The sequence below is a fragment of the Ceraceosorus guamensis genome, assembly GCF_003144195.1.
Source record: "Ceraceosorus guamensis strain MCA 4658 unplaced genomic scaffold IE81scaffold_24, whole genome shotgun sequence".
NCBI classification, from domain to species: domain Eukaryota; kingdom Fungi; phylum Basidiomycota; class Exobasidiomycetes; order Ceraceosorales; family Ceraceosoraceae; genus Ceraceosorus; species Ceraceosorus guamensis.
In genome coordinates this window covers 124,748-148,212 of record NW_020290019.1, presented here as the reverse complement: position 1 = coordinate 148,212, position 23,465 = coordinate 124,748, and the positions used below count along the sequence as shown (strand labels likewise).

Here is a 23,465-nt window from a genome sequence, read left to right as displayed (position 1 = left end):
CAGACAGGTCTGTTGCTGTGGATGCGTATACGTGCGCTATGGACTGTGTAGTGCGTGCATGGGTGGCCGGGGTGCCTTGTGGTTCGCTCAGCCTCGACGCTCCACCTTGACCGGCAAAGCAGCTAGACGCTTCCCTCATCCCACCACCCGCATCAAGATCTCAGCGTTCATCGGAATTCGCTGCAACAAGCCCCAGCTGCCGCTTTCATTGCGTTCGGCTTACCTACTGAGCGCGATACTTGACCGCGCAATCCCTCTGGCACTCGTGAGCGCGAAAGAACTCATATTCGTTGCCAGACTCCATCATCGAGAATCAGCGCTCTGCGGAACGCAGTGTCACAAAAGTCACGCCTACCCACTGAATTGTCATGGCGCTTTGGTCACGATGAGTCAGCAACAAGATGGTCCTCGCTACACCCAGCAGCGTCAAATGATGGTAGGATCTGCTGCGCCCCCTCAAGCAGGACCCTCCCGATTCCAGTCACCCCAGTCCTCTCGCGTTGAACCTTCAATGTCCTCACCAACACAATCACGTATGGTGCCTGATGCTCTTCAACAGCGAGCTCATGCACCATCATCCTCGTATCAAGCACCATCTCACGTGGTGCCCTTCCTGACTCTTCAGCTTCACCCGCCATTCGAGCCATTTCGAAGAGCGGGAGCTAGCATCAACACGGATTTGACGCTGCGGTTGTCCGCCCACTCCAACCTTTCGACGCTGAGGCATACGCACTACCCTAAGGTGGAAAGGAGGGGCACGGATCTTTGGCTTTGGGCACTTGCGCTCAGCTTGAGCTTGCCCGGACACATCATCGCACCTCCGCCCAATCCTCCTCTCTTGCTGCTCGACTCGACCCTCGCGAATGCGTCGGCGAATGGCGGAGGGGGGGTCACATCGACAGGCAGCGTCTCAGCCTCTCACGCCGCTCAATACGACTCTGCAGCCCATTTGCACGCCAGGTCCCTCTCCTCTTGGTTCTCTAGGCTGCTGAGCATCCCATCGGTCCTGCGTCATCCAGCGACACCTCACCTGATAGAATGCGACTTCACCTATACTCCACCCCTACCCACCTCGGGCCCAGGTAGTACAGCTTCAGCTGCGCGTAAATTGGAAGCGGCGCTCAACAGTCTGCGCAACTCTGGAAACTTGGCCATCGATGTTGGAGGTGGGCTCGGCTTGCCATCTGGCGCTATCACCGCTTCGCTACCCTCCCACTCGAACGGTTTCAATCCCGGGAGGGACTCTGGTGGCGGTGGTGGAGGATTGTGGAGCAGCTTGACTGGGAATTCTAAACCTGTTAGCACTGCTATCAGTGGCGCGGATACTGACGAAGAGCTCGTCGCAGCCAGAGCAGAAGTTACCAGATTGGAGATTCAATTTAGCACAGCTGCCAAGAAGGCTGAGCTAGTCGCTGACAAGACCAATGGTGAGAGATCTGCCGCCCGAGCAATAGCACAGTCTGATGACCAGATCAAATGCAAAGGCTTACGCTGGAGCGACACATTCAACTCTCAGCTTTGACCGCAGCGCAACAGGCCCTCGCCACTCGCCTAGAAAGCTTGGCGCTTCTTGAGTCCACGCGCTCAATTCCGGAGAGACGAGGCTTGCCTCGCACGCTACAAGACACAGCCAATTCGCTCCGAGCTCTGGGAGAGCGCAAAGATGACTTGGTGAGTTGACCCCGTCTGGCATGGCCATTTCCCCCTTCACCGACATTGTCTGAGCAAAATGTGTTCCTCGTGCTGCTGCTACCCTCGCTCGCAGACGGCCCAGACTGCGCTGCACCTGGCACATCCGTTGGCGTATCAGTCACACGCGGCAAGAGCAGCCAGGGATGCGCTGCTGGTGCGACACTCGCTGGTAGACACGGCTCACGAAGCTGCGGGCTTGGCTCTTCTGAGACGAAAAGAGGCGGAGCAATTGCGGTCGAGAGCGGCAAGCGTAGGCTACGACCGGCTCGAGGCGAAACTGGGCGAGCTTAACGATGTGAGCACACATGCGATGCGATTGGAGAAGACTGCGGACCACTGACACGTAGTCGATTTATTAGGCGAAGCAACATGCAGCTCATTTGGACTCTCAGCTCAAGGCTCTGTCTGAGAGCTTACGCAAGTCTCTTGGAACGCATGCCAAAGCAACGCATAAAGATTTACACGAAGCGCTCTGGGTGCATGCGAAAGGAGCCGCGGCTGCTAACAAAGCCGCGCTAAATCAGCTGCATGGGCTGCAAAGGTTGTTCGCAGAAGACGGCGATGCGGGGGATAGCACGTTGCAGAGCGAAGGTGCGAGGCGTGGAGAAAGTTTGAACGATCCGTCAACGTCGGCCTCGACCGCTACGTCTGGGATGCCGTCCAACTTGTCGGATGCATCGGCGATGTCCAGAAGCGGCTCTACCACATCAGCCGCTGCTCGCAGCTTGCAGACGCAGAAGGAGAGCTTGCACGAAGCGAATGCGACGCCGTCGGACTCTTACCGTCACGATGCAGAAACCACTTCCGGCGGCACTGATACACTCGCAGGCAGCAATAAATCCTCAGAGGCTGCACTCTTACCGTCGGACGATTCACGGGACCAAACAGTCGCGACGCCAAGCACTGCGTGGAAAGCTGCAATTGACGCGACTTCTTCCAGTAGAAGCGCGAGCCCGACAACCGTCAAATCAGCCCTGGGAACCTCGGCTGCTTTCCAGTCGACCCACGATCCGACTTCCCCTTCGCCATTCTCTCGTATTGATTCGATGCCTCCTGTGCTAGTTGGCACGACCGACACTGCACGAGCTCCAAGCCATATTGACAGAGCTGCGAGCGGGCAAAGAGGACAGGAGGCCGACACCCCCGCCGCGCTCTCACACGCTGCTGGTTTGCATTCGCCAAGCGGACAAGAGGCTAGCCTCACGCCGCGCGCACTCAGCCGAACAGAGGCTTACACGCCCAGCGCAAGTCCTTCCGGGTCCCGAGGAGCTACCTTTTACGCCCAAAGCACCAACCCAACGGGTTCCACGCTGCGCAAGGACGAGCATCATGCGCATGACCCTGTCGCGTCGCCGAGCGGTAAGCGAGGTAAAGAGGTGGAAGAGGCGGCTAGGACTTGGGGAAGAAAGAGTAGAATTTCGGCTAGCGATGCGGCCAGAAATCTTGCGGGAAGGTTCTGAGCGGTGATGTGCGGGCGAAAAGCTGGGTCAATCATATGTGCTAGCTCGCTGATGAGGTCCTGCGAGAAATATACGTTGCCAGCACATCTGTCCATGCGGCTGGAGAGTCACGAAGGGAAGGCCAATGCGACGATTGGACGCATGAATATTAGCAAGGTCGCATTGCGAATCTGTTTGTGTGTGTTCAGGTGACAAGCTCAAGCAGATGCTTCGACGAGAAGCGGTAATGTGCAGCACGAGTAGAGCAACGCAGCGCCAAAAGAAGCCATCCCTTGGCGCCGAGCCGTCGTCAAAGGCGAGACGAGCTAAACAAGCATTCTCACTTGCTCTTGACTTGCTCAGCTTTTCTTTGCACCTCCTCCTTTGCTTTTTGCTTTTGCAGCCCCTCCCTCCTCTTTTCCCTCGCTTCTATGCCGAGTCCAAAGAAGACAACCACTACTCCTATCCACTGTGTCGGGTTGAGCTTGTGGCCGTACACTGCGATGGAGAGCAGCATGGTGAATAGTTTGCGCGTCACCTGATCACGACAGAGTGCACACAATGTGAGCGAAGAGGGCCAACTTGCAGTAGAGAGGGGATGTATTCGAACTCACGGTGATGGAGACCAGAGTCAAGCTTCCGAACCTCTCTAGCGTTTCAAAGATGGCTATCTGTCCAAAAGCGCCCGCCAATGCGTATCCTGCCAAGTCCTTGACAACTTGCGGATGTCTGTGGATGAATGCAAGAGCAGAAGAAAGTTCGTTTGATCCTTGTGCACTTGAGGATGAGCCTACTCCTGGAAGAGGAAGGATCAGACTGAATCCCATCAGGATCGAGCTTAGTAGGTTCATCAGTAGCATCATCTGCGGTCCAGCGATTGACCATTTGGAAAAGACGTCATCTTGCGTACTATTCGTTGCCCCGTCCAATGCCAAATTAGCAATGAGCAATCCCATTCCGAACAGCGTATCTCCCCCCGATGAGGACTTCTTCTTGCTGGGCGCGGCCAGCATGAATGCGCTGATGCCTGCCGTTACGAGCAGCACAACAGCATATTTGTAAGGAGCAAATCTGCGCCGATAGATGACCACGTTGGCAATAAGCACGGGTAGAAGCTTGCAGGATTTTGCCAAGGTCAAAGTGGGGTACGAAATGCCGTGCGAGAGGCTTAGTAGACCTAATTGGGAGGCCGTCGATTGGAAAGCGGCGATGGCGAGATATCGAACAAAGAGGGGCGATATCCTCCTCCTCCGCGTCGTCGAAATGCCATCAGGTCTGACTTGAGATGCCGGTGTGAATGCCGGCTTTTGCGCCCGCTCAGCGCCGCTCACGCTGAGCACGTCTAATCCGAGCACTCTCCAGATACTTTTCCCCTTCGAGGCGGTGCTGCGCGAGTTGCCTGCGACGAGGTAGGCAACGGCTACAATGGAACAGGCGATAGCCTGCGCCCAATTCAACAACAAGGGTGATTTAAAGTATTCGAGCGATTGATCATGCAATGAAGCGGAAAGCTGGTCCTTGTAGGTCGAATCATGAGGGATGGGATAGGCTGTTGTGGTCAGCCTTTCTTGAAGCAATCCCCAGGCTAGGAAACAGGCGTAGATGCTCCCTGCGCAAAGACCCAATTGGGCCAATGTCATGTTGCGATTTGCGAAAGCGACGCTGAGCTGTCTGTGCGTGGAAGCTACAGCAGCGGTTGGGATGTTGAAGGCAACGAGATGCGAGAAACAAGTCTGGAGTCACGAGTCAGAAGAAGAAGCATGACTCAATCTTGAATCAGTGAATGACTCGCAGTTCGTGCGTGTGCTGGCTACGTGTCACTCATTTCACAATCAAAAATCTTGAATCTGAATTTAAAATTCAGTTCAGCGCCTGCAGGTCAAAGGGTAAGCTAGGCGTGCACCCATCACGTGCAGCAGGTCCATGTCGCCTGCGCGCAGGTATACAAGTCGACTTCGGCGCGTATGCGGATAGCGACTCAACTCTTCATAGTGGTACTGACTTGAGGAGACCAACGGCCTTTCCTTACCCAGCCCGTCACCCGCTGCGCTGCTCTTTGCACTTGTGACTCGAGCTACGTCAAAGTCTTTCGACCTGGTCATCCCCGTCTTCACACCGACCAAGCACTCACCGCGCCCATGCTCGGAGCCAAGTCAATCATGCTGGCATAAGTTGTGGAAGCATGTAGCGTTAAACGTCGTGCCATCTGCATCCGAGCCAAGCATTGCATCCAAGCCAAAGCGAGTTCTGCCTCACCGCGATCACCGAGAATTGGTCAACCTGCGTGCTCAGGTCTCGCTTATCGGTCATCATGAGCGCCGTAGAAGAGGAGCAAGGCGCTCTTGGCTCGTTGGACAACCTTGTGCTCGGTACCATCCTATCCGATCTAGGAGTGTCGTCTCAAGATGCCATCTCTCGCTCACGTCTGCTATCCCATCGCGCTGGTCCATCCTCCTCCGAACCTCGTAATGGCGCAAACATAAGCAATGACGATGAAGGAATGCAGCTAGCTTCGGATCAGATATATGGTGAAAAGTACATGGACGATGACTTTGGAACGACGGATGAAAGGGGCGAAGAGAGCGATGGAATGGCTGAAGATCTGGAGGAAGAGAAAGAGCGGAGAGCGAGGGAGGACAGAATGTACCGAGCTGGCTTGCAGAGTCTCGAGACCGGTGGGACGAGGCAGATCAGGGGAGAAGTGGGGTACGACGACGACGACGATGAGGGAGAAGAGGAAGGAAGGCAAGCGGCGAGAGAGGTAGCGAAGAGAAAGGAAGGAGAGATGAGGGCTTTGATGAGCATCAAAAGGGAGCCTGTTACTTCGCCACCAGACGAAATGATGGATGAAGATGCCGAGGGCGAAGAGGATGCGGAAGGCGAAGAGGAGGAGGAGCAGGAGGAAGTCGTCACTCCGCCTGCGCATGCCGCGACGGGTGAGCCGCCGGCTGACATCGAGCAGAATGAGGAGGACGAAGGCATAAGATTGCCCGCAAGACCAAAAGTCAACATCAAGCACGTATTTCCGAATTACGGACCTTCATCCATCATCAACTTTACAGAGCTGTACAACGATCTGACCAGGCCGCTCAAAAGAGCAAGGATATCAGACTCGACCGTCGAAGCGCAAGCTCCCTCTACCCTCGCTGCGCAAGAGGAGACTGTACCCGTCTTCGAAGCACCGCCCACACCAAGTGTCGTTGACCTGCCAAGCACAAGAGACGAAGCGGAAGTGCGCCAAGTGTCAGCAGCACCCACAAGATACAATGCGATCAGCTGGGCCGTGGAGCCACTTGTACGCTCGTCTCGTCGAGATGCTCACCCACGCGACGAGCCCACCTCAGCGCAGCTTCGCCCGATGGATATCGAGGACTGGGAGAGCAACATTTTGTTGCATGGCGCTACTATGCCAGCTCCATCTCTGCGCGTTCGACCTGACCGGCTGTTCAATGTCGACTTAGCGAATGGAGAGTGGGAAGATGGTATTGTGCTCGATGGCAAGGGACCTTCTAAGCGGGACTACTACAGACTTTTGTTGGACATGAATGATCCGGAGATGATGCTGGAGCGAATTCAAGTTGATCAAGCTTCGGAAGCGGGACGAGGTCCGCCACAAGCAAAAGCTGTGTCTTCGACAAGTGTCGCCACGTCTGGTGGGACAGCTACAAGTTCCGCAGGTGAAATCTCAAAGCACGCAGTGGACTTTTTGAATCTTTCTAATGATCACTTCTACGAGGTGTCGAAGGAACAGATGAGGAGACGCGTTCGACAGACGTTGGGTCAGTTGATCGTTCAACACGCACCGCCTGCCAATGCGCTGCAATTGCCTTTCGTGAGTAAGATTTCGCGCGCTCTCCGCTCGAGGAGAGCGAATTGGACTCTCTGCTCACGCTTATCACCCGCCATGGCCTCCTAGTACAAGACGCGATTGACAAAGACGGAAGCAAGATCATTCCATCGACCAGCCATGCAATTCCCTTCCAACATCCCGCTCAAGTTTTCAAAGGTGCGCTCTTCCAAGAAGAAGAAGGAAGAGAGGGAAGGCACATCCAGCAAGAGCGGCAAGAACAAGGATCCCGCTGAGCTGCTCAAGAGCAGTAGAGATCTGTCGTTGAGGGATACATCGCAATTTGTTATGTACGAGTATTCCGTGAGTGTTCATGATGGCTGACGAGCGCCTGTGGCAGGTGCACTCACGCACTGGCCCTTGCCCTTGCCAGGAAGAGTACCCACCACTGCTCTCGAAGATGGGCATGGGATCTCTCATTGTCAACTACTACCGCAAGCGAAACGAGCGTGATGAGCACATACCGAAGGTAAGCACAACGAGTCCCAAACGCATCGCGAAGCTCATGCGGCCCAACCCGCTACCGCGCAGTCGGACCTCGGAGAGCCATTCATACTCGATCTACCGGACGAGTCGCCCTTCATGAAGTTCGGCAGTGTGCATCCAGGCCAGACACAGCCGACACTCTACAATAATCTAGTCCGCGCTCCCCTCTTTCGGCACAAGCCAGCCAGCACGGATTTCCTGTTGGTACGCAGTACGAACCGGAACTCGGTCAGGTACTTTTTGAGAGAAATCAAAAATGTTTTTGTCGTCGGACAGACCTATCCCCTGGTTCAGATTCCTGGACCTCATGCAAGATTGGTCACCAATGCGATCAAGACTAGGCTGCAGATGATTGCGTACAAGCTCGTCGCTACGACCCCTCTCAACCGCATCAAGATACATCGCATCATGCGATACTTCCCAGACCAAAATGAGTTGCAAATGAGGCAAAGATTGAAGGTGCTTAGCAACTGCATTCATACGCTCTCAATTCGGCAGTGTACTCACGTGCTACCCCTTGGTGCATTTGCAGGAATTCATGGCCTACAATCGTACCGCCGGACACAAGGACCAAGGGTACTGGAAGCTCAAGCCCGGCATCATCCCACCCGAAGAGTCTGAGCTGCAAAAGCAACTGCCGCCAGAGCACATGGCCCTTATCGAGGCTATGCAGACAGGCCAACGACATCTGCTGGATGCAGGATATACACAGTCGGCGGAGGGAGCAGACGAGGATGGTGACGAGTCCAAGATGGACATTGAGCAACTGTTGGCTCCCTGGATAGTATCGAAGAACTTCTTGCACGCCACGCAGGGCAAAGCTATGCTGAAGCTGCACGGAGAAGGCGATCCGAGCGGGCGAGGCGAAGCTTTCAGCTTCTTGCGCGTATCCATGAAGGAGGTCTTCTTCAGAGCTGGAGACACGTTGGAAGCCCAATTGGCTGCTCAGGCCGAAGAAGAGAAGAAGTCTGGCCACAAGTACAATGTGCAGAAACAGCAGCAGGTGTACAAGTCGGAAATTGAAAGGATCTGGCAATCTCAAGCTAAGGCCCTTTCCAACCCTGTGCCTCCTAAGCTGACTGCGCAGGATTTGAAAGAGAATTTGGAAAGGGATGAGGCGGAAAATGCGCGTAACAACCAGACCGGCCCGCCAATCGACGCTGGTGAAGCTGACGAGAGCGAGAGTCAAATGGGCATCGACACGCGGGTGCTCAGAATCCGGAGGCTCGTGAGTGCGAGGTACAGAGATTGGGGATTATGGATGTTCTGACTTCCCGTGCTTTGCCCGTTAGGTGCGTGGCCGCTGGGAGACGGAAATCGTACGGGACTCCGGCGTCATTGGCGCCTACTTGCGACAACGTCAGCGTATCGAGGACGAAGCGACAGCGACAGAGTCGCTTGTTCCTACGGGAGACGCAGCCTTGGATGCAGCGCGACGAAAGAGGTTGGAAGCCGAGGTGGCTCAACTCAAGAAGAATCAAGATCGAAGATTGCAGCGCAAGAATGCCAAAGCTGCGGCTGAAGGTCTGTCCATTCCTGGAGGCTTCCAAAAGCTATTGAACAAGACGGACACGAAGAGGAGGTGCGGAAGGTGTGGACAGGTGGGACATATGAGCACGAACACTAGTTGTCCATTGTACGAAGCTCCCAAACCTTCGCAGATGGCCAGCTCAGCTTCCAGCAGAGCCGCTGCAAAGACTGGCTCCGGTGGCGGGCATGAAGAGCTCAACGGAGGCACCAGCTCCGACGCTTCTAGGCGTCCTTCCCTCTTGACTTCTGGCGTAGGAAGCAGTTCCAATCTGTACGGCGTGCCTCAGACCCCATCGAGCGCAATGCCTCCTCCAGCTTCTCCCTTTCCATTTGCCAGAGCCCTCGGAGGAACGCCCATGGCAAGTCCTGCAACGCCCGGGTTCGGTATGCCCTCAGCCCACGCCACCTCTCCACAGGGATCTCTTCCTGGCACTCCTGGACCCGGCTCGACGGGTGCGAGCGGAGGCGCTTCCGCTCCCAAATTCAAGCTGAGACTGGGCAAGAAGAAGGATTGATCTCGCAAGCGCCACTCGAGATTATCTACACATCGAGACAGGTATCCATCTCCCACGCTAAAGACACTGAACATGTACAACAGTTGATCGCATTGCAATATCGATTCGAATGGGCGCAGAAGGTATGCTGACATGTGCAGTCTTGGGAATGATCTTGGACAGTGAAGTGTGAGCTGCAAGGCACGAGCTGGAGAAGGCGTCTCATTCTGGTCTCAAGTAGCAGGTCGAAGAGCTCTGAGTCTCTCGGCAAGTCTATCATCGGCGTCGTCTGCGACAGCCTGAGTTGGTTCAGCGCTCTTGAGCGGGCCAACCTTGCCTTCCAAAGAGGCCTCGCCAAGCTGCTGATTGACCTCGATCCCATTCTCGTCTGCCACTTGTTGCAAGAGGGTATCGATCTGATCTTGAGGCGTAGTCTGGGCCGTACTGGCGCCCATAGTGCCTTCCATGTAGGAAGTCTGCACATCCATATCCTCGAATTGCTGCTCAAATTTCTCCATCACAAGAGAGATCTGTGAGTGTGATCAAGCTCGTCAGAGTCAGCTTGGCACGCACGCCGAGGCGCGCGCTCTCGTCTTGCAAGATGATGTTTGCATGCTCGACGTACCTTTTCAAGGTTCATTGACTCCATAGCCTTGTCCATACCCTTTACCACTGACGCCATGCTGCCAGTCACCTGCCGATAGGGATGCGTAGAACAACGTGAGAACATCTTCACACGCAGTGGCGACAAGCTGCTCTTCGCAGGCAGCTACAAAGCGCCCATCAGGCTCTCCTTACTCAGCACACGTGGCCTGGATTTTGCAACGCACCTGCCTCATGGTCACCGCCGTCTCCACTCTGCTAGCTACAGCGTCGATCCTGCTTGCCAGCCTCAACAAGTTCAAGCCCTCATTCTTCTTACGAATGGCATTCGACGCATAGATCCTAGCACCTTCAGTGTTGCCCTGTGCGAGAGCCTGTCTCCGTGTGCGTAGATGTAGAGCAGTGGCACCGTGAGCGAAATTTGCGCAAGTAAGGACGGAATCGTAGCTATAGCTACAGGGTGGAGACGCACCTTCTTCAACTTGGCCTTCTCGCTCGCTTCGTCCTTCGTCGCTTTACGAGATTGCCTTTGCAAAGACTTTGCTGTGAACTGCGGATCGGGCATGCCAAGAGGTTCTGGCAGTCAGCAGAAGCTCTTGCATGTCTGCCTATCAAGGGCACGATATCAAAGACACTCACCTTCAGCTGGAAAAGCGATTCTATTCGGGACCAGAGTGAGAGCACGAGCAGTGTCAGCGGTTTTTTTTTTTTTTTTTTTTTTTTTTTTTTTTTTTTTTTTTTTTTTTTTTCCCCCCCCCCCCCCCCCCCCCCCCCCCAACCCTGGTCAGGCTAGGCACCGGAGGCCATGCGCCGGAAGACCTCCTTCGCAGCGATTCAGTACGTGGTCACAATGTGCAGACTCACTCTCTAGCCCGCTCATGATTCTCTCAGAGCTCGCAAGCTGGGGCAAGCACAAATGAGTTCGACGGCAACTTTAGACTCCTCTATCAGGCCCCAAAGAAAATCTTGGGGTGTGCGTAACGATGCTGGAGCAGGCAGGATTGAGCTCAAGATTGCCCAGTCTAGTGTCCTGAAAGCTCGAACGATGGGGCAATGAATGAAGCTGGCGTCTCGTCGAGGTTGTAGAGGCCGCAGAATGGAGGTAGAGTCTGCGATTTGATCGAGTGGATGTGAGGAGCTGTAGAACGCGAACGACCAGAGTTGTCGACGAGGTGGAGCTCGAGTCCTGTTCTTGAGAAAGCGGTGGTGTTGAGAGTCTTGAGAAAGGTCGCACATCGCAGCTCACTGCTCTTGACTGCATATGCATGTCTGTCGCGATTGCAGGTGTGGAGACCCTACGTGCTCAGCGACTGCGACTGCGCGTACCGTCCCTGAGCGGCCCGCGCAGTCACGGACGATACTCACACTGCACGCGTGCACCGACCATCAAGCATGTGGGTCGTGATCGATGTCGAGCACGCGGCATTCAAGATTCGCATTCGTGATTCTTGATTCAGCGACTTCGCGACTAATTACGATTACCGACAGCGTGTAGGGTATGATCGATGACCAGCAGCTGCTGCCATCTGAGGGGTTGCCGCACTTCTCCAAGGGTCTGCGGCTCCCCAAGATTCACGATTGCTACTCGTGACTGCTCATCCTCTCAAAGAAAGGAAAGCAACTTGCGGAGCATCCATGAGAAGCAGAACTCATTTCAGCAGTTGTGGCAACGAGGCGCCGGGGGCAAGCGAGATGCCCGAAAGCTGTGCTCCCAACGCTCAGGTGATAATTTGAGGCCTCCAGCCGCTATGGTGCCGCGTCAACAATGATCTCCAGCCACAGTGATATTCACCAAGGATGTTGTGCGCCCCTTCTCCGGACATGACGTATACACCTCCAATCTGCTCACGAACGTTAGCAGTTGGCTATCGGCGTGCCCGCTCGACATCACAACGAAGCACGTAAAGCAGCATTCGAGACGGCTTGGCTCAACAGAGTTGCGTGGAAGAGAGGCATAGTACAAATGGGATGAATGATGGGTGGAGGAGCATCTTCGATAAGTGTTGTGCGTATTGTGGGAAGCCTGGCAGCGGTTTCATCGCGCTTCAGTGAGAAAGTCAAAAGAAGTGACAAGAAATTGATGTGATCGGACGGTTGTTTGATAGAGCTAGACGGCCAAGGCAGCGATTTACGAGTCGAGTGGAAGAATGAGGTATCAGCGTATGGGGGAGAGTCTGTGCGAGTATGGGAGGCATGCCCTGCTGCACAAAGCCGCGCGACCAGAAGCCTGCACGGCAGGTCAACCAATGACGCGACTAGGTCATCGCTCAAAGATCATCCTCATCGAAGGAGAGCTCCCTCTGCATCTCTTCGTGTTGCATACGAGCAGCCTCTTGCTCGACGTACGTCTCTTCTTGCTGGGCGTGAGCCTCGACGTCCAAGCGTACGATATGCTCGAAAGCTCTGGCCAGATCTTTGCGCAGCGTCCAGCGCTCGCGGTCGTTAGCGCGTATATTCGGATCAGTGTGGAGGAGAAGCTTCTTGAAACGGTTCAGCAATCCTCGTGGACCTTCGAGAGGCATTTCCAGTCGATCATATCGCTGGATGTATCTGCAACAAGCCGAACAAGCCGAGTCAGCCGCTGGGTCTTTGGGGCAGAAGTTCGAAATCACTGACCTTTCAAATTTGGCGAGCTCCTCCTCGCTAAGCTCCTCCTTGAGGCGAATGTACAGCCGGCGTAGGGCCAGCCGCTTGCCTTCTTCAGTCGGATCCTGAGGATACTCAACAATGTCACCCGTGGAGTGCACATGCGAGGAGCTTTCGGAGGGGGCGAGATTTCCGTTGGACGCTCCGCGCCGACGAGGAACGGACGAGGGCGTCGGATCGCTTTGCGAGACATCGAGATGTCCGCTTGCTGTACCGTCGTACACTGGAGAGCCATGCTTGCTACCAGCTGAGCTCGAGTTGGCTGGGCTCTCAGATGAGCTCGAATTGATTCTACCGTCACGCGCCTGCGCTGCTGGACTGGCACCTTGCGCTAGCGTAGAGGAGCTGAATTGATGATGCGATACCGGCCCAGCCTCATCAGTGATGAGAGCAGAGTCGCTGATGGTGCGTTTGAAGGTAGATCGAGAGGGCACAGACGGCAAGGTCTGTGCCTCGATGGCCTGCTTCAAGATACGCTCTTCACTGCTCGAAAAGATATCGTCCTTCTGGACAGGAATGCTATCGTGTACACTTGTGCTGCCATTACGGCTCCGAGTGCCTCGTGCACGGGCTCGCTCGATGCCGCCATGACTCCCCGTGCTCAGGCGACTAGTAGCTCGGCTCGAAGGCCTGTTGATGAATGCTTGAGGCGGCGCGAGCGGTGCCGAAGGCTGCTCATCTGCTGGGCCAGCGGATCTTCGACCATGTTGAGCTTGGAGTGCTTGCAGCTGCTGTTGCTGTGTGAGGCTCGTCCTACGTAGCTGTTTGCGCGCCTGAAGAGTGTCTGCCAGATATGCTCCAGTCACAGTCGAAGCATCGCTGACCGCGCTTCCGCCACGAGCAGGCGCAGTGAGAGCTCCCTGATTCTGACGGTGAACCTGGGCGTCGGAGGCGACCGGCAATCCTCGTCTGTTGTTACCTTCTGGCGCTAGAGAAGGCAGGCTAGCAGAAGCCATTGTTGAGTTCCCTGGCATGAGGCCTGTGCCATCCGTGTTCGTACTTCGCCTTTTCGGCAAGGCTGCTTCGGCGTGAGCAGAACCAGATGTGATGACGACCGTGTCGCTACGCTGACGACTGAGACTGGGCAACGGACCAGTGTAGCTGCTCGAAGCGATGTCTCTTGAAAGAGATGGGCCAGCGATGGCCACGGTGTGCGCTGCGGATGGGCGACGCTGCCGCTGATAGTCAGCTACCGCGGGCTGAGTGCTGTCCGAACCGAGTGATTGTTGGCCGCCAAAGGTCGAAGCATACGACTGAGATGCGGTAGTCTGCTGATGTTGGTAACCTGAGAGCTCCTGCTCGGATTCTGTCATCAAACCTCTGCCACGCAAGAGCTGCGATCGATTGATCGGGTCGTACTCGGCCATCCGGGAAGCCCGACCGTCGCCAAAGAGAGCCCCAGCTTCGCGATTCTCTGCATCGGCTAAGACGATGTCGGTTATGCTCTCGGCACTGTGATGTTCACGTTGACGGTTTGGCCACGATCCTGGTACCGCATTGGACCAGCTAGGGTGAAGGTCCACGCATGTGCCGTCTATCGGCCCACTAGAGCCTTCTCGTGAGAAGCTGCGCCTGTTGCTGGAGACGGCCTGACGATCAAGGAGGTTACTGCTGCACCACGGCTCCATGTTGCTTCCTGCGCGCATGCTGACGGTAGCAGTGTCGAAGGTTTGCGAGAAGGATGTCGAGATCGGTGGTGATGGTGCACTCAGACGATCGGACGGCAAGGAAGGGCCGAAGGAGTCGGGACCCGGCATACTGTGACCCTGGCGGCTCGAAGCTCCTTCTCCGACGGTGAGCATCCTTTCCAGAAGAATGACCTAAGGCAACGCCATGGAGTCAGCCAATGCCGCAAATTTGCTCATCGTTGATATGTCTCACTCTTTCTGCTAGACGGTGGCGGTGCTCGTCGATGTTCCTCGACTCGGCCCGCACGCTCGCAATCTCTTCCTCAAGACGGTCGATGATGCCCTCGTGCTGCGCAGTCAGCTCCTTAAGACGGTTGCGTTCCGAGGAGAAACCCTCGGCCTGAAGAAGCGAGAAGCAACGCACGTCGAATCAATTGAACTTAGATATGGAGCGGCATGGTTCCCGCTCACCTGTATGCGAAGCTTGGCGCAGTAACGTTCCCAATCTCGACACTTCTTGGCCATTTCGTAGTATTTGCCCGTCATTTCGTTCCATTTGGCACTGAAAGCGGAATGTAGCGCTTCGACTCCGAGCTGAGGACAGTCAAACGAGGTGGTCAGCAGGGCGTGAGCTTCTTCAACAAGGCTCTCATGCTACACTCACACTCCGATCTGGATCAAAGGGCAGACTGCTGGGAGGCTGAGCTTCGTGGGCCGAAATAGATGTAGGCTCTGCGGGCGGCAAAGGACTGTGACTGCGGTGGGGCTTCCGGTGCTCATCGGAGCTGATCACAGACTCTCTTGATTTTGGCGCGTTGAGAGGATGGCCTGCGGCATTGGGAGCGAGTCTCTTGCGGCTGGAAACCAGAGGGGCCGTCGAACTGGTGGGCGGTGGGACGCTGGATGGACCGAATGTCGCTGCTGAGGCCAACGCGTCGGACGAGCCGGCAACCTTCAACGCTTCACTCCCAGCAGAGGTACTCGCGCAGGAGACTTCTCTTCGGCGTTCCTTGCGCAGTTGGGCACGAAGGGAGGTGTTGCTGCCGGTACCGAGGGAAAACGCTGTCGCTTGACTCGGCGCACACGTCGTAAGGGGTCCGCTTGACGCGCCACGCCGGGTCGCAGCCACGCCCTCGCTTTGCGAGACAGCTAAGCCCCTCGACGTCGACATAATTGGATCGTGATGGTCGAGAGGTGAGTTGAGCTTGCGATATCGCGCGAGGTCTGAGGGCAGGAAGACTGGCTCAGATGCAGCCAGCGATCTTGAGCCCGGGCCCACTAGAAACCAACAGAATGGCGATGGAGAGGAGAGAGGCCCAGAGCTTAGTGGAGGCGCGCTGAAGAAGCGTTTCGTACGCAGCGCAAGTATTGCTTCGCCACGCGCTCGGACGGGGAGCGATTGACCCCTAGTGAGCCTGTAGAAATTGATTTGGCGCGTTGAGACAGAGCTTTTGGGATAGGGTGCCAGTCCAGAGATGGGGGAGCGATGGTGTTGGCATTCGAGTAAGAGCGAGTTCGATCAAAGGAGCACGAGTCAAGGAAGTGTGAGCCCCGTGCCTCGCTGTCTAGGCAAGCCTCAGGCTCGGTTCGGAGCACGATTGGACGTTGAAGGGTCCGCGCAGATTCGATTCGCGGTGAGTGGAGGAAACTCGGCAGCAATTTGTGAATGCATGCGGTCGTCGTCGGTGATGTGACCATATGCGCGCGTAGCTTTGATGCAAGCGCGCTTTCTACGACGCCGCGCTTCGATGCCTACTCGCGGCTGTGTATATATGATGATGCTGCCGTCCCGCGCTTGGGATGTGGCTTTATCGAGGGTGAGCTGTGCTCTAGCGCCCGACACTGAGACTCCATCTTTCCCTGGCAAGTTCAGGGCGCTCGATTGCTGCTGAGCATCGTACGAGGCTTGCTCTGCGCGACATTCAATTTCGATCGACTCGCTGTGAATCAGCCAAGCTAGACTCAGAAGACCAATTCTAGCGATGCGCACGGGCAGGGTGTAAATACTCCAGCGTATCTGCTGAAGGCTGAAAGGCTGTCATCTGAGCCATTCGCTGCCATGCATGGCAATCGAGGGACTTCCCTCTGATTTGAAGGCGTCAACAATTGGTTCCACCTGGATCATACAGGTCTCGTTCGCCCGCGGCTCCGCCAATTGAGTCCATCTTTAAGACTGATGTCTGGGAGAGGGCGGTGATGTGCTCACTTCGCACATTCTGCACCAACGTCCTGCTCACGGCCGTCTCACGAGAAGACAAAGGAACGGGCAAAGAGCGCCAAGTCCAGAGCGTCCATTGTGCAGGTGTGATGAACGCATCGACACATGCTGTGGCAGAATGCTCGCACTCAGCCACCTCGCCCCTTCACATTTCATGCTGGGGTGCTGTGCGGCGGGTCATGCGAGACCAACACATCAACACTCGACGTTCGATGCGCGGGGGGGCGCAGGCGCGCTACGCGTCCGCGGAGCCCACAGCAGCGTACCCGGCAGGGCGGGAATCGAAAAGAGACGCGGGAGCGCGGGGTCCAATATCTTGGTGATCTTCGCGGAGAGCGGTCCAACAATGACCGCGCTTGTGCCTGGGCAGCGAGCCTGATGGTGATCATTAGCGATGAGCTTCTTGCATGCAACGGCAGCGGGCCACTTTTGGTTTTAAATCACACCACGCCACTTGTGACTCCAAATGTGGGCTTTGCCGAGCCGAGGAACAGCACAGCAAGACTTTCCTGATTCGATCATTCAAGATAGAAGTAGTGTGCCGTCCAGCATTCACATTTGAGAGACACCGCACAGATAAATATGGCACGCCTTGATGCTGGTGCATGGTTGATGTCCTGTGACATGCCGATGCAGCACTCATAATAATCAACATTCAGCACCTACTCATCCGAGGTCTATGAAACATCACCCATGTCGGCGGTGACCCCTTACTTGTCCATCAGTCGCGCAGTCACATCATCACACCTCGCTCTCGAAAGTCTCGGCAAGTCTTGATATGTGACGCCGTGATGTATGAAGCAGTCACAATTCACGAATCTCACATTCTGCAGCGAGTGAGGGTCGAGGTGCGCGCGCAGTGGAAGGGACGCATGTGCGTGATTCGGATCGTAACTGCTGCTGATGGTGCCACATAACAGCGCCGGGAGCTGGGTACCGCTCTGAGACAGCACACAAGAGGGGATTCAAGCAGACACAGCAGCATGGAAAGTAAGACGACTCGTACGTGTCACTGACTCTCTTTTTTGTGTCATATCGGTCTGCGTCGGTCTGTCCATCCCTGTGACTCTCGACTCAGACTCCTGACACTCGTCCTTTCGCGTGACGATCCCGCGCAATGGCTCGAGAGCGGAAGGCAACAACGACATGCAGATCTGCGCATGCTGTCCAGGCGTTTCTCTTATTGTCAAGTTGTAGGTAAGCTCGTGACCTGCCAATTCACGATCATTGATCAATTTTTAATCGCGTCTCTGCACCTTCATTGCGTGGCGTTCTTCGAGACCGAGGCTCTTCGCAAATCCGACGGAAGACAACGAGGCACAGCATCTACACTAAGAGAGCACAGTACATGAGACCCTCAAGTCTAAGCAGACGAGCAGCAACAAACAAAGCTGTCGGGATCGAGTCTTGGTTGAGTCTCAAGGGCCTATTAGGGCGGCTAATGCACTCTGACTGGCGGTATACGAAATAGAACAAGTGGGAAATATGCGCCGAGCAATCTCTGAGGGTCGCGAGTCTGAGTGGATATATATATGTAGACGTATATACATGCAAGCACTCAAGACTTACGACTCATCGTGACTCGTGACTGCGCTAAGATCGAGACATCCCAGCAGGTTTCAGGCGGACGCGGTCCCGCGATGTCCGTACGCGCATCAGCCATGACCGAAATAACAAACAACGCGCGGCCTCTGACGCAGCCTTTCCGCGCGCGCGCTTCGAATGACCGCGTCTGGCCACGTGACACAAGGTCAGGTGCGCTCTATAGCATCCAACCCAATCATTTGATTTTGATTCGTGATTGAATCAGAATCACAACTCAAGAATCCGAAGCAAAGCAGGTGATCAGAACATGTTGGCGGCACATGCTCACTTTAAACGTCTTCTCTCCTTCCGACCTGGTCATCTTTCCTGGGTCCCGAATGAACCTCATCTAGACTCACGAATCACGATCGGGGAAGCCCGAGTAGACACTGCTTTGTGCAAGTCACATAGTAAGATGTCCTCTCTAGGAGTTAGACGAGCTTCGCTGGGAGGCGCAACACAGCCAGCAGCCAAGCAGCCCTTCTCATTTGGAAGTGTTTCCGGCTCGACCTTCGGCTCTGGCCCACCAGCAGGCCCCTCCCACAGCAACGCGACCGCGGGCAGCTTGTTTGGCAGCACTGCTACTCAGCAACAGCCGCAATCGCTTGGGCAACAAGGACAGCAGACACAACAGCTCAGCGGTGGAGGGTTGTTCGGAGGACAAAATGCTCAGAGCGGGGGACTCTTTGGAGGTCAGAATGCTCAGAATATACAGCAAAGCGGCACAGGAGGTGGCACAGGCGCGAGTGCCGGTGTAGGCGCCTCGTCGTTCAGCTTCGGGGCCCAGAACAATCAATCCGCGGGACAACAGAACAAGCCTGCGGGATCGCTCTTTGGCGCTCAGCCAGCAGCTGGGTCCTCCAGTCAAGCCTTTGGCTCGAGGCGAGTACAGCGTCTGCTCGGGCTTCGATGCCGAGCTCAAAGCTGACCATTCGATCGCTCCGCTATGCCGTTCTGTCCAGTCTCTTTGGCCAGTCTCAGGCCCAGCAGCCGAAACCTGCCTTCTCCTTCTCTCAGCCACAGCAGTCCCAAACAGCATCTCAGGGCGGCGCTTTTGGCTCATCTTTCCAGCAAGCATCAGCACCTGCTTCAAACACCAATCAAGCTGCCTCTTCGCCTTTTCTGAGTCACCCATACTACGCGCGAGAGAAGTTTAACCAGTTGCCCGAGGACCAAAGGAAGCTGATCGAAGAGCTTGAGTGAGTACACTCGTCCCTCAGTCTTGGCCACCCACGACCGGGGGCTGCATCCACTGAAGCCTCTGCAGGGCAAGGAGATGTATGCGTAAGCTGGTCCTGAGCTGCCTTGCTTTGATCGCACGGCGGCGTTGCCTGAACCAATGCAACAGGAAGGCTGCGTGACTCTGGGCCGACGACGAAGAAATGCTGACTGATCACACCAACCTGCTGGCGAAACATCGACAGCAACTTTATGCAGACGCAAAGGAGGAACGGCGCTCCCCTGGCCACGATGGATTTTGCTCCGATCGCCAAAGTGTCGGAAGAAGCTCAAGAGCTGGCCAGTGTGAGGCGATCAAAAGTTTGAAGGCCCTGCTGAAGACACGGTCACGTGTGCTGACTTTTCCAACTTCTGGCTTCTTATTTGGTCCTCTGGAACTTCAATGTCCTCAGGACTTGTCGTCGTTGGGAGCTGCCCTCGAGATCGATCTGCTCGCTGCGCGCGACGCCAACAAGCGCGTCGAGGAAGATGGTAGAGACAGTGGAAACTTGCTCGAGCTTCTGAGAGGAGAAGCTCGAACAGACTGGCTGCGAGGGTACGTTTGGATTCCACTGCACATTTGACAAGGTGCATGCCCCTTGACCAATCTTTCCTGCCTATATGCATTGCAGATTCTTTGAGCGCTCAGCCAACGAGTTCCGGGAAAGGATCTTGAGGTATAGAGCAACCATGGAGCAAATAGAACGACACTTGAGTAGCGTGGATAACAGAGAGTCGCATTCACCAGAAGGTGAGCTCGGCGCACGCCTCGATGTCGGCTCGATGTTCCTGTGCGCTGATCGCATCAGCCGACGATCGCCGTTCCCAGCTATCTCGGAAGCTATCAGGGTGCAGCATGCGTCATTTATGGCGCTGGCATCTTCGGTAGCCGCGCTTCATTCGGAAGTGGAGGGCTTCAAGAGACGGTACAGCGACTGGTACTTCCAGACGCACAGGACAGCTCGGGACCCCTTTACTGCGCTTCCCGACGATTTTGCGAGATCTTTTGGATGATTGGGTGAGCTCATCAAGCTACAAGCGTCGAGAATTCGTCCATGATACCACACGCCGCGGATGACACTCGATCAGCGGGTTGCCATTGCGAGCCGGACGTGGCTCAAAAGCACACCTCAGCCGAGTCTGGATGAAAACAAGCACCTGACGTGGGTGTTCGAGTGACACGGATTGCACTGATCTACCAGCAGCTCGAATTCTGCCAGGGGCAGGCGGTAGTGGTGCGGATACAAGATGTCTAGAGCAGGAAGCTTAGTTATGCGTGAGATGAAATGTGATGCGAACGAATTCTTGGCAAAGCGCTCCTTTTGAAGTCTGAATGTACAACGCGCGCGAACCCTAGGAGTTCTTCTCCAGCACCAGTATCATTCCTATGCAGCATCGACGCGCTGAGAGATGTGATGATGATGAGCTCGTGAACGTAGACAAAGCTATGCTAGCAGATCGTACAGGCGAGCGCGAAAGACGCCTCGAAGCTGTCCAGGTGCTCTGCGGTCCCCATGCGCCAGGGCTCTCGGTCGCTTTGGCAAAAGACTTGGGCGCAGAGGCTGTCCGAAGGGCGAGATGGGTGCTGCAGACTTGGAGTACCGATGAAGTTCCCAGTCAATGATATGCTGTGGTGCTGCCGAGCCCAGAGCTTGATATCGAAGCTTTGTGAGGCGCGGTTGCCCTCGAGACCATGCCAAGGGTCTTCAGTAGTATGACACAGTGTGAAGCAGAGTGTGAGGATGCTTTTGCATTTGTGTCTCAAGAATGGACGGCATCTCGTCGTCGATGTCCCTCGCAGCTTCAATCTGACCAGTGGATGATAAGCGGGCAAAGGAGCAATCACATGCTATCCAGCTCAGCCTCTTGCCTCATAGGACACGTACAAATTCCACTCACTGCGCGTGCTAGTTCCAAGATTGCTCGCCCAGCTATCAAGGCCTCCTCGTGGTTATCTCTGATCTCGACGTTGATGACGTGAACGCTGCGATTCAGCTCTCCGCCTCGATTAAGTAGATCTGCGAGCGAGTTCATCAAAGAGAGTCAGCAGGCGGACCAAAGCTCGAGGGAAAGCCGCATGGCGCGGCAGTGCGTACCTTCACAAACAGAATCGAAGCACCTCTCCTCGCACGTGATGACGACGTCCAGCTCCGGGCGCGTCATATTCCACCTCTCGGGTGCCTGCTTGACTTTTCTGTTCCTATCGAGCATAGTCAACAGCCCATTAGCCGTGTAGAGCCTCTTGTCTTGAGATTCTAAATCTCGATACATTTGATCGTACGGAGTTCCAAAAGTGTAGATATTTGGCTTGTCGATGGCTGTCCCTGGCAGACGCACTGCTGAACCTGTGCCCGCTGAGATCACTTGCATGCCTGCTGCGTGCAGGACCTTGTGCGCCTCCATCGAGCGATTCTGTTGGATAGCAGAGGCAGAAAGTGTGTGTCAGAAGCAGCGTAGACGCTTGAGTGCTACAACATCGAGTGTAGATGATCCCGAAATCATCGCTATTCTGCCAGCAACAGTGAGCCCTGGCCCACAGCGCATCCAGATCCCCTCTCGCCCACCAAGCTATCTATGACTCTTTTGCGCTACTGCAGCAGCTGCTGTTGCTCACATTGTTGCTCGCGCATACTACACAGAATTGAACCCTCGGCTTGTCGGATGCAGTCTGTGGTGATGCAGCGCCATTGCTACCTTGTTTGCTCGTGGAAGGTTTCGTGGACGTGCCATTCCGCAGAGCAGACCTGATGGGCATGGCAGTGCTCGCAGACATGCCGATGGACGTGTGTCGTTCAAGTAGGCTTCTTCAGGTGGTGCACTGTGCTTTAAAATGGCCGAACTGTCTCAAGAGCTTGGCCCCTGTAGGTGTGCGACCAAATCCGGTGCAAGCTGTGATGCTGCCGAGCTTTCAGATATCGCTACGTGTAGTCGCAGGGAGCTGGACCGCCCAAGGAACACCGTTGGGCTGGTCCAGCCTAAAAAGTGAGACTGATGAGCTCTTTGCCGTAGGTACTCGGGTGCCGCTTTCAAGCGGAGATCAAGGCCAGCTCGGGTTCGGGCTTGTGGAAAGGCGAAAAAGCTGATGTGGTTGTGCTGACCGGTTGCAGCCAAGGCAAAAGTGTGCCGAAGGTGCCATCTGATTCAAGATACCAATTTCGAAATGACACTGACCAAGATCAGAACCAGAAGCAGGAGTCGTGAACCAGAATCATAATCCTGAATCGGAAAATCAAGCTGAGGACTCACCTACCTAGCTCTTGAAAGCTCGAGTCCAGCAGATCTTGCAGCAAGCGTCTTCGCATGCTGCATGCACGCAGTCACGCGCCCAGTCAAAGACTCCTTTCAGTCTGGTTCTTGATTCAATTAAAGATTCAAGATTCATCTAGTTGGCTCACGATACTCAGATTCAAAATTAGCTGCATGCCTTGGATGCGAGCGCTTGAATCAAGAACTTGAATCAAGAATGAGAAATTTGGAGCCACAAACTGCGGGGTGTATCAGAAATGGGCATTGAACATAATTTGAAACAAAGATTCACGGAATTCGAACAAGCCGAAATCATGAATCTTGATGCCATCCCAGGTGATCCACCTTCACGCCGCGAAGCGAAATTCAATGTGAATCGATTGTACAAGTTGTGCTCTTTAGGCGACAGACCCCCGTTGAAAGATCCATATTCTTGATTCTGATTCGAGATTCGTAAGGGTTTGTTGCTAGCTAAGGCTGATCCTCCCGTCACTTGCTTGCAACAGCAGGGCATCAAGCTGATCGCGCTCTCCTGTCCCCCTCGTATGTACGGTATACAACACTTGAGGGACTCGCTCATCACGACTATACCGGTACCTCAGCAAGGGGGCGAGGCTGATCGAGCGGGCACGGGCACGGGCTCTGGCCAGCCAGCATCCAGCAGCAGCAGCACACAACATGAAATCGCGTCATGCTGCTGGTGCTTCTGCGCGCATCTGCGGCAGCCATGCAGGTATGCGGTGCGATCGAGATGCACGCCTGGCACGGGACCGGTGCGGATGCCCGGTTCGCCATGCATCAGCTACATAGCGCGCGAGCTACGGGACGTTTCTG

The 23,465-nt window shown here is 55.2% G+C and overlaps 10 protein-coding genes across 10 annotated transcripts; 4 read left to right on the top strand and 6 right to left on the bottom strand.

Moving 5' to 3' along the window:
• Positions 1 to 385: 385 nt before the first annotated feature.
• IE81DRAFT_346960 (hypothetical protein) lies at positions 386 to 3,152 on the top strand (the record flags this gene model as incomplete). The annotated part of the gene is made up of 4 exons (XM_025516095.1): positions 386 to 1,427; positions 1,517 to 1,671; positions 1,766 to 1,987; positions 2,052 to 3,152. 4 exons carry the CDS (start codon positions 386 to 388, stop codon positions 3,150 to 3,152), a joined length of 2,520 nt encoding a protein of 839 aa, XP_025370141.1.
• Positions 3,153 to 3,282: 130 nt separating this feature from the next.
• On the bottom strand, positions 3,283 to 4,873 carry IE81DRAFT_312818 (UAA transporter). The gene is made up of 2 exons (XM_025512467.1): positions 3,746 to 4,873; positions 3,283 to 3,669 (listed from the first exon to the last, which is right to left on the bottom strand). The coding sequence occupies exons 1-2, from the start codon at positions 4,769 to 4,771 to the stop codon at positions 3,472 to 3,474; spliced, it is 1,224 nt and encodes a 407-aa protein (XP_025370140.1). The 5' UTR covers positions 4,772 to 4,873; the 3' UTR covers positions 3,283 to 3,471.
• Positions 4,874 to 5,442: 569 nt separating this feature from the next.
• Positions 5,443 to 9,509, top strand: IE81DRAFT_312815 (hypothetical protein; the record flags this gene model as incomplete). Its single annotated transcript, XM_025512466.1, has 6 exons — positions 5,443 to 6,963; positions 7,048 to 7,281; positions 7,352 to 7,447; positions 7,510 to 7,923; positions 7,997 to 8,692; positions 8,757 to 9,509. The coding sequence occupies 6 exons, from the start codon at positions 5,443 to 5,445 to the stop codon at positions 9,507 to 9,509; spliced, it is 3,714 nt and encodes a 1,237-aa protein (XP_025370139.1).
• Positions 9,510 to 9,615: 106 nt separating this feature from the next.
• On the bottom strand, positions 9,616 to 11,163 carry IE81DRAFT_107695 (hypothetical protein). Its single transcript, XM_025510063.1, has 6 exons — positions 10,956 to 11,163; positions 10,731 to 10,750; positions 10,564 to 10,641; positions 10,319 to 10,465; positions 10,114 to 10,182; positions 9,616 to 10,018 (listed from the first exon to the last, which is right to left on the bottom strand). The coding sequence occupies exons 1-6, from the start codon at positions 10,969 to 10,971 to the stop codon at positions 9,722 to 9,724; spliced, it is 627 nt and encodes a 208-aa protein (XP_025370138.1). The 5' UTR covers positions 10,972 to 11,163; the 3' UTR covers positions 9,616 to 9,721.
• A 946-nt stretch (positions 11,164 to 12,109) lies between these two features.
• On the bottom strand, positions 12,110 to 14,776 carry IE81DRAFT_107680 (hypothetical protein). The gene is made up of 2 exons (XM_025510062.1): positions 12,708 to 14,776; positions 12,110 to 12,641 (listed from the first exon to the last, which is right to left on the bottom strand). The coding sequence occupies exons 1-2, from the start codon at positions 14,537 to 14,539 to the stop codon at positions 12,359 to 12,361; spliced, it is 2,115 nt and encodes a 704-aa protein (XP_025370137.1). The 5' UTR covers positions 14,540 to 14,776; the 3' UTR covers positions 12,110 to 12,358.
• IE81DRAFT_107679 (hypothetical protein) lies at positions 14,777 to 15,738 on the bottom strand. The gene has a single exon (XM_025510061.1). The coding sequence runs from the start codon at positions 15,534 to 15,536 to the stop codon at positions 15,015 to 15,017; it is 522 nt and encodes a 173-aa protein (XP_025370136.1). The 5' UTR covers positions 15,537 to 15,738; the 3' UTR covers positions 14,777 to 15,014.
• Positions 15,739 to 17,635: 1,897 nt separating this feature from the next.
• IE81DRAFT_107669 (hypothetical protein) lies at positions 17,636 to 18,108 on the top strand. The gene is made up of 2 exons (XM_025510060.1): positions 17,636 to 17,776; positions 17,864 to 18,108. The coding sequence occupies exons 1-2, from the start codon at positions 17,701 to 17,703 to the stop codon at positions 18,052 to 18,054; spliced, it is 267 nt and encodes an 88-aa protein (XP_025370135.1). The 5' UTR covers positions 17,636 to 17,700; the 3' UTR covers positions 18,055 to 18,108.
• A 304-nt stretch (positions 18,109 to 18,412) lies between these two features.
• On the top strand, positions 18,413 to 20,702 carry IE81DRAFT_341037 (hypothetical protein). Its single transcript, XM_025515632.1, has 6 exons — positions 18,413 to 19,049; positions 19,130 to 19,366; positions 19,592 to 19,691; positions 19,799 to 19,941; positions 20,018 to 20,136; positions 20,215 to 20,702. Exons 1-6 carry the CDS (start codon positions 18,436 to 18,438, stop codon positions 20,397 to 20,399), a joined length of 1,398 nt encoding a protein of 465 aa, XP_025370134.1. The 5' UTR covers positions 18,413 to 18,435; the 3' UTR covers positions 20,400 to 20,702.
• A 389-nt stretch (positions 20,703 to 21,091) lies between these two features.
• On the bottom strand, positions 21,092 to 22,140 carry IE81DRAFT_289437 (Ssu72-like protein; the record flags this gene model as incomplete). Its single annotated transcript, XM_025511816.1, has 4 exons — positions 21,092 to 21,193; positions 21,285 to 21,403; positions 21,482 to 21,797; positions 22,000 to 22,140. The coding sequence occupies 4 exons, from the start codon at positions 22,138 to 22,140 to the stop codon at positions 21,092 to 21,094; spliced, it is 678 nt and encodes a 225-aa protein (XP_025370133.1).
• An 882-nt stretch (positions 22,141 to 23,022) lies between these two features.
• Positions 23,023 to 23,382, bottom strand: IE81DRAFT_107623 (hypothetical protein). The gene has a single exon (XM_025510059.1). It carries the CDS (start codon positions 23,309 to 23,311, stop codon positions 23,099 to 23,101), a length of 213 nt encoding a protein of 70 aa, XP_025370132.1. The 5' UTR covers positions 23,312 to 23,382; the 3' UTR covers positions 23,023 to 23,098.
• Positions 23,383 to 23,465: the final 83 nt, after the last annotated feature.

Coding starts and splice junctions, on each gene's coding strand:
- IE81DRAFT_312818 (XM_025512467.1), bottom strand. CDS start 4,771: ATGACATTGGCCCAATTGGGTCTTTGCGCAGGGAGCATCTACGCCTGT. Junction 3,670..3,745: donor TGACTCTGGTCTCCATCACC/GTGAGTTCGAAT, acceptor TGTCGTGATCAG/GTGACGCGCAAACTATTCAC.
- IE81DRAFT_107695 (XM_025510063.1), bottom strand. Junction 10,183..10,318: donor CGGCGGTGACCATGAGGCAG/GTGCGTTGCAAA, acceptor CCCTATCGGCAG/GTGACTGGCAGCATGGCGTC. Junction 10,019..10,113: donor AGTCAATGAACCTTGAAAAG/GTACGTCGAGCA, acceptor TCACACTCACAG/ATCTCTCTTGTGATGGAGAA.
- IE81DRAFT_107680 (XM_025510062.1), bottom strand. CDS start 14,539: ATGCTCACCGTCGGAGAAGGAGCTTCGAGCCGCCAGGGTCACAGTATG. Junction 12,642..12,707: donor GAGCTCGCCAAATTTGAAAG/GTCAGTGATTTC, acceptor GGCTTGTTGCAG/ATACATCCAGCGATATGATC.
- IE81DRAFT_107679 (XM_025510061.1), bottom strand. CDS start 15,536: ATGTCGACGTCGAGGGGCTTAGCTGTCTCGCAAAGCGAGGGCGTGGCT.
- IE81DRAFT_107669 (XM_025510060.1), top strand. CDS start 17,701: ATGGCTCGAGAGCGGAAGGCAACAACGACATGCAGATCTGCGCATGCT. Junction 17,777..17,863: donor GTTTCTCTTATTGTCAAGTT/GTAGGTAAGCTC, acceptor GCGTTCTTCGAG/ACCGAGGCTCTTCGCAAATC.
- IE81DRAFT_341037 (XM_025515632.1), top strand. CDS start 18,436: ATGTTGGCGGCACATGCTCACTTTAAACGTCTTCTCTCCTTCCGACCT. Junction 19,692..19,798: donor AAGCTCAAGAGCTGGCCAGT/GTGAGGCGATCA, acceptor CAATGTCCTCAG/GACTTGTCGTCGTTGGGAGC. Junction 20,137..20,214: donor AGAGTCGCATTCACCAGAAG/GTGAGCTCGGCG, acceptor CGCCGTTCCCAG/CTATCTCGGAAGCTATCAGG.
- IE81DRAFT_107623 (XM_025510059.1), bottom strand. CDS start 23,311: ATGTTGTGTGCTGCTGCTGCTGGATGCTGGCTGGCCAGAGCCCGTGCC.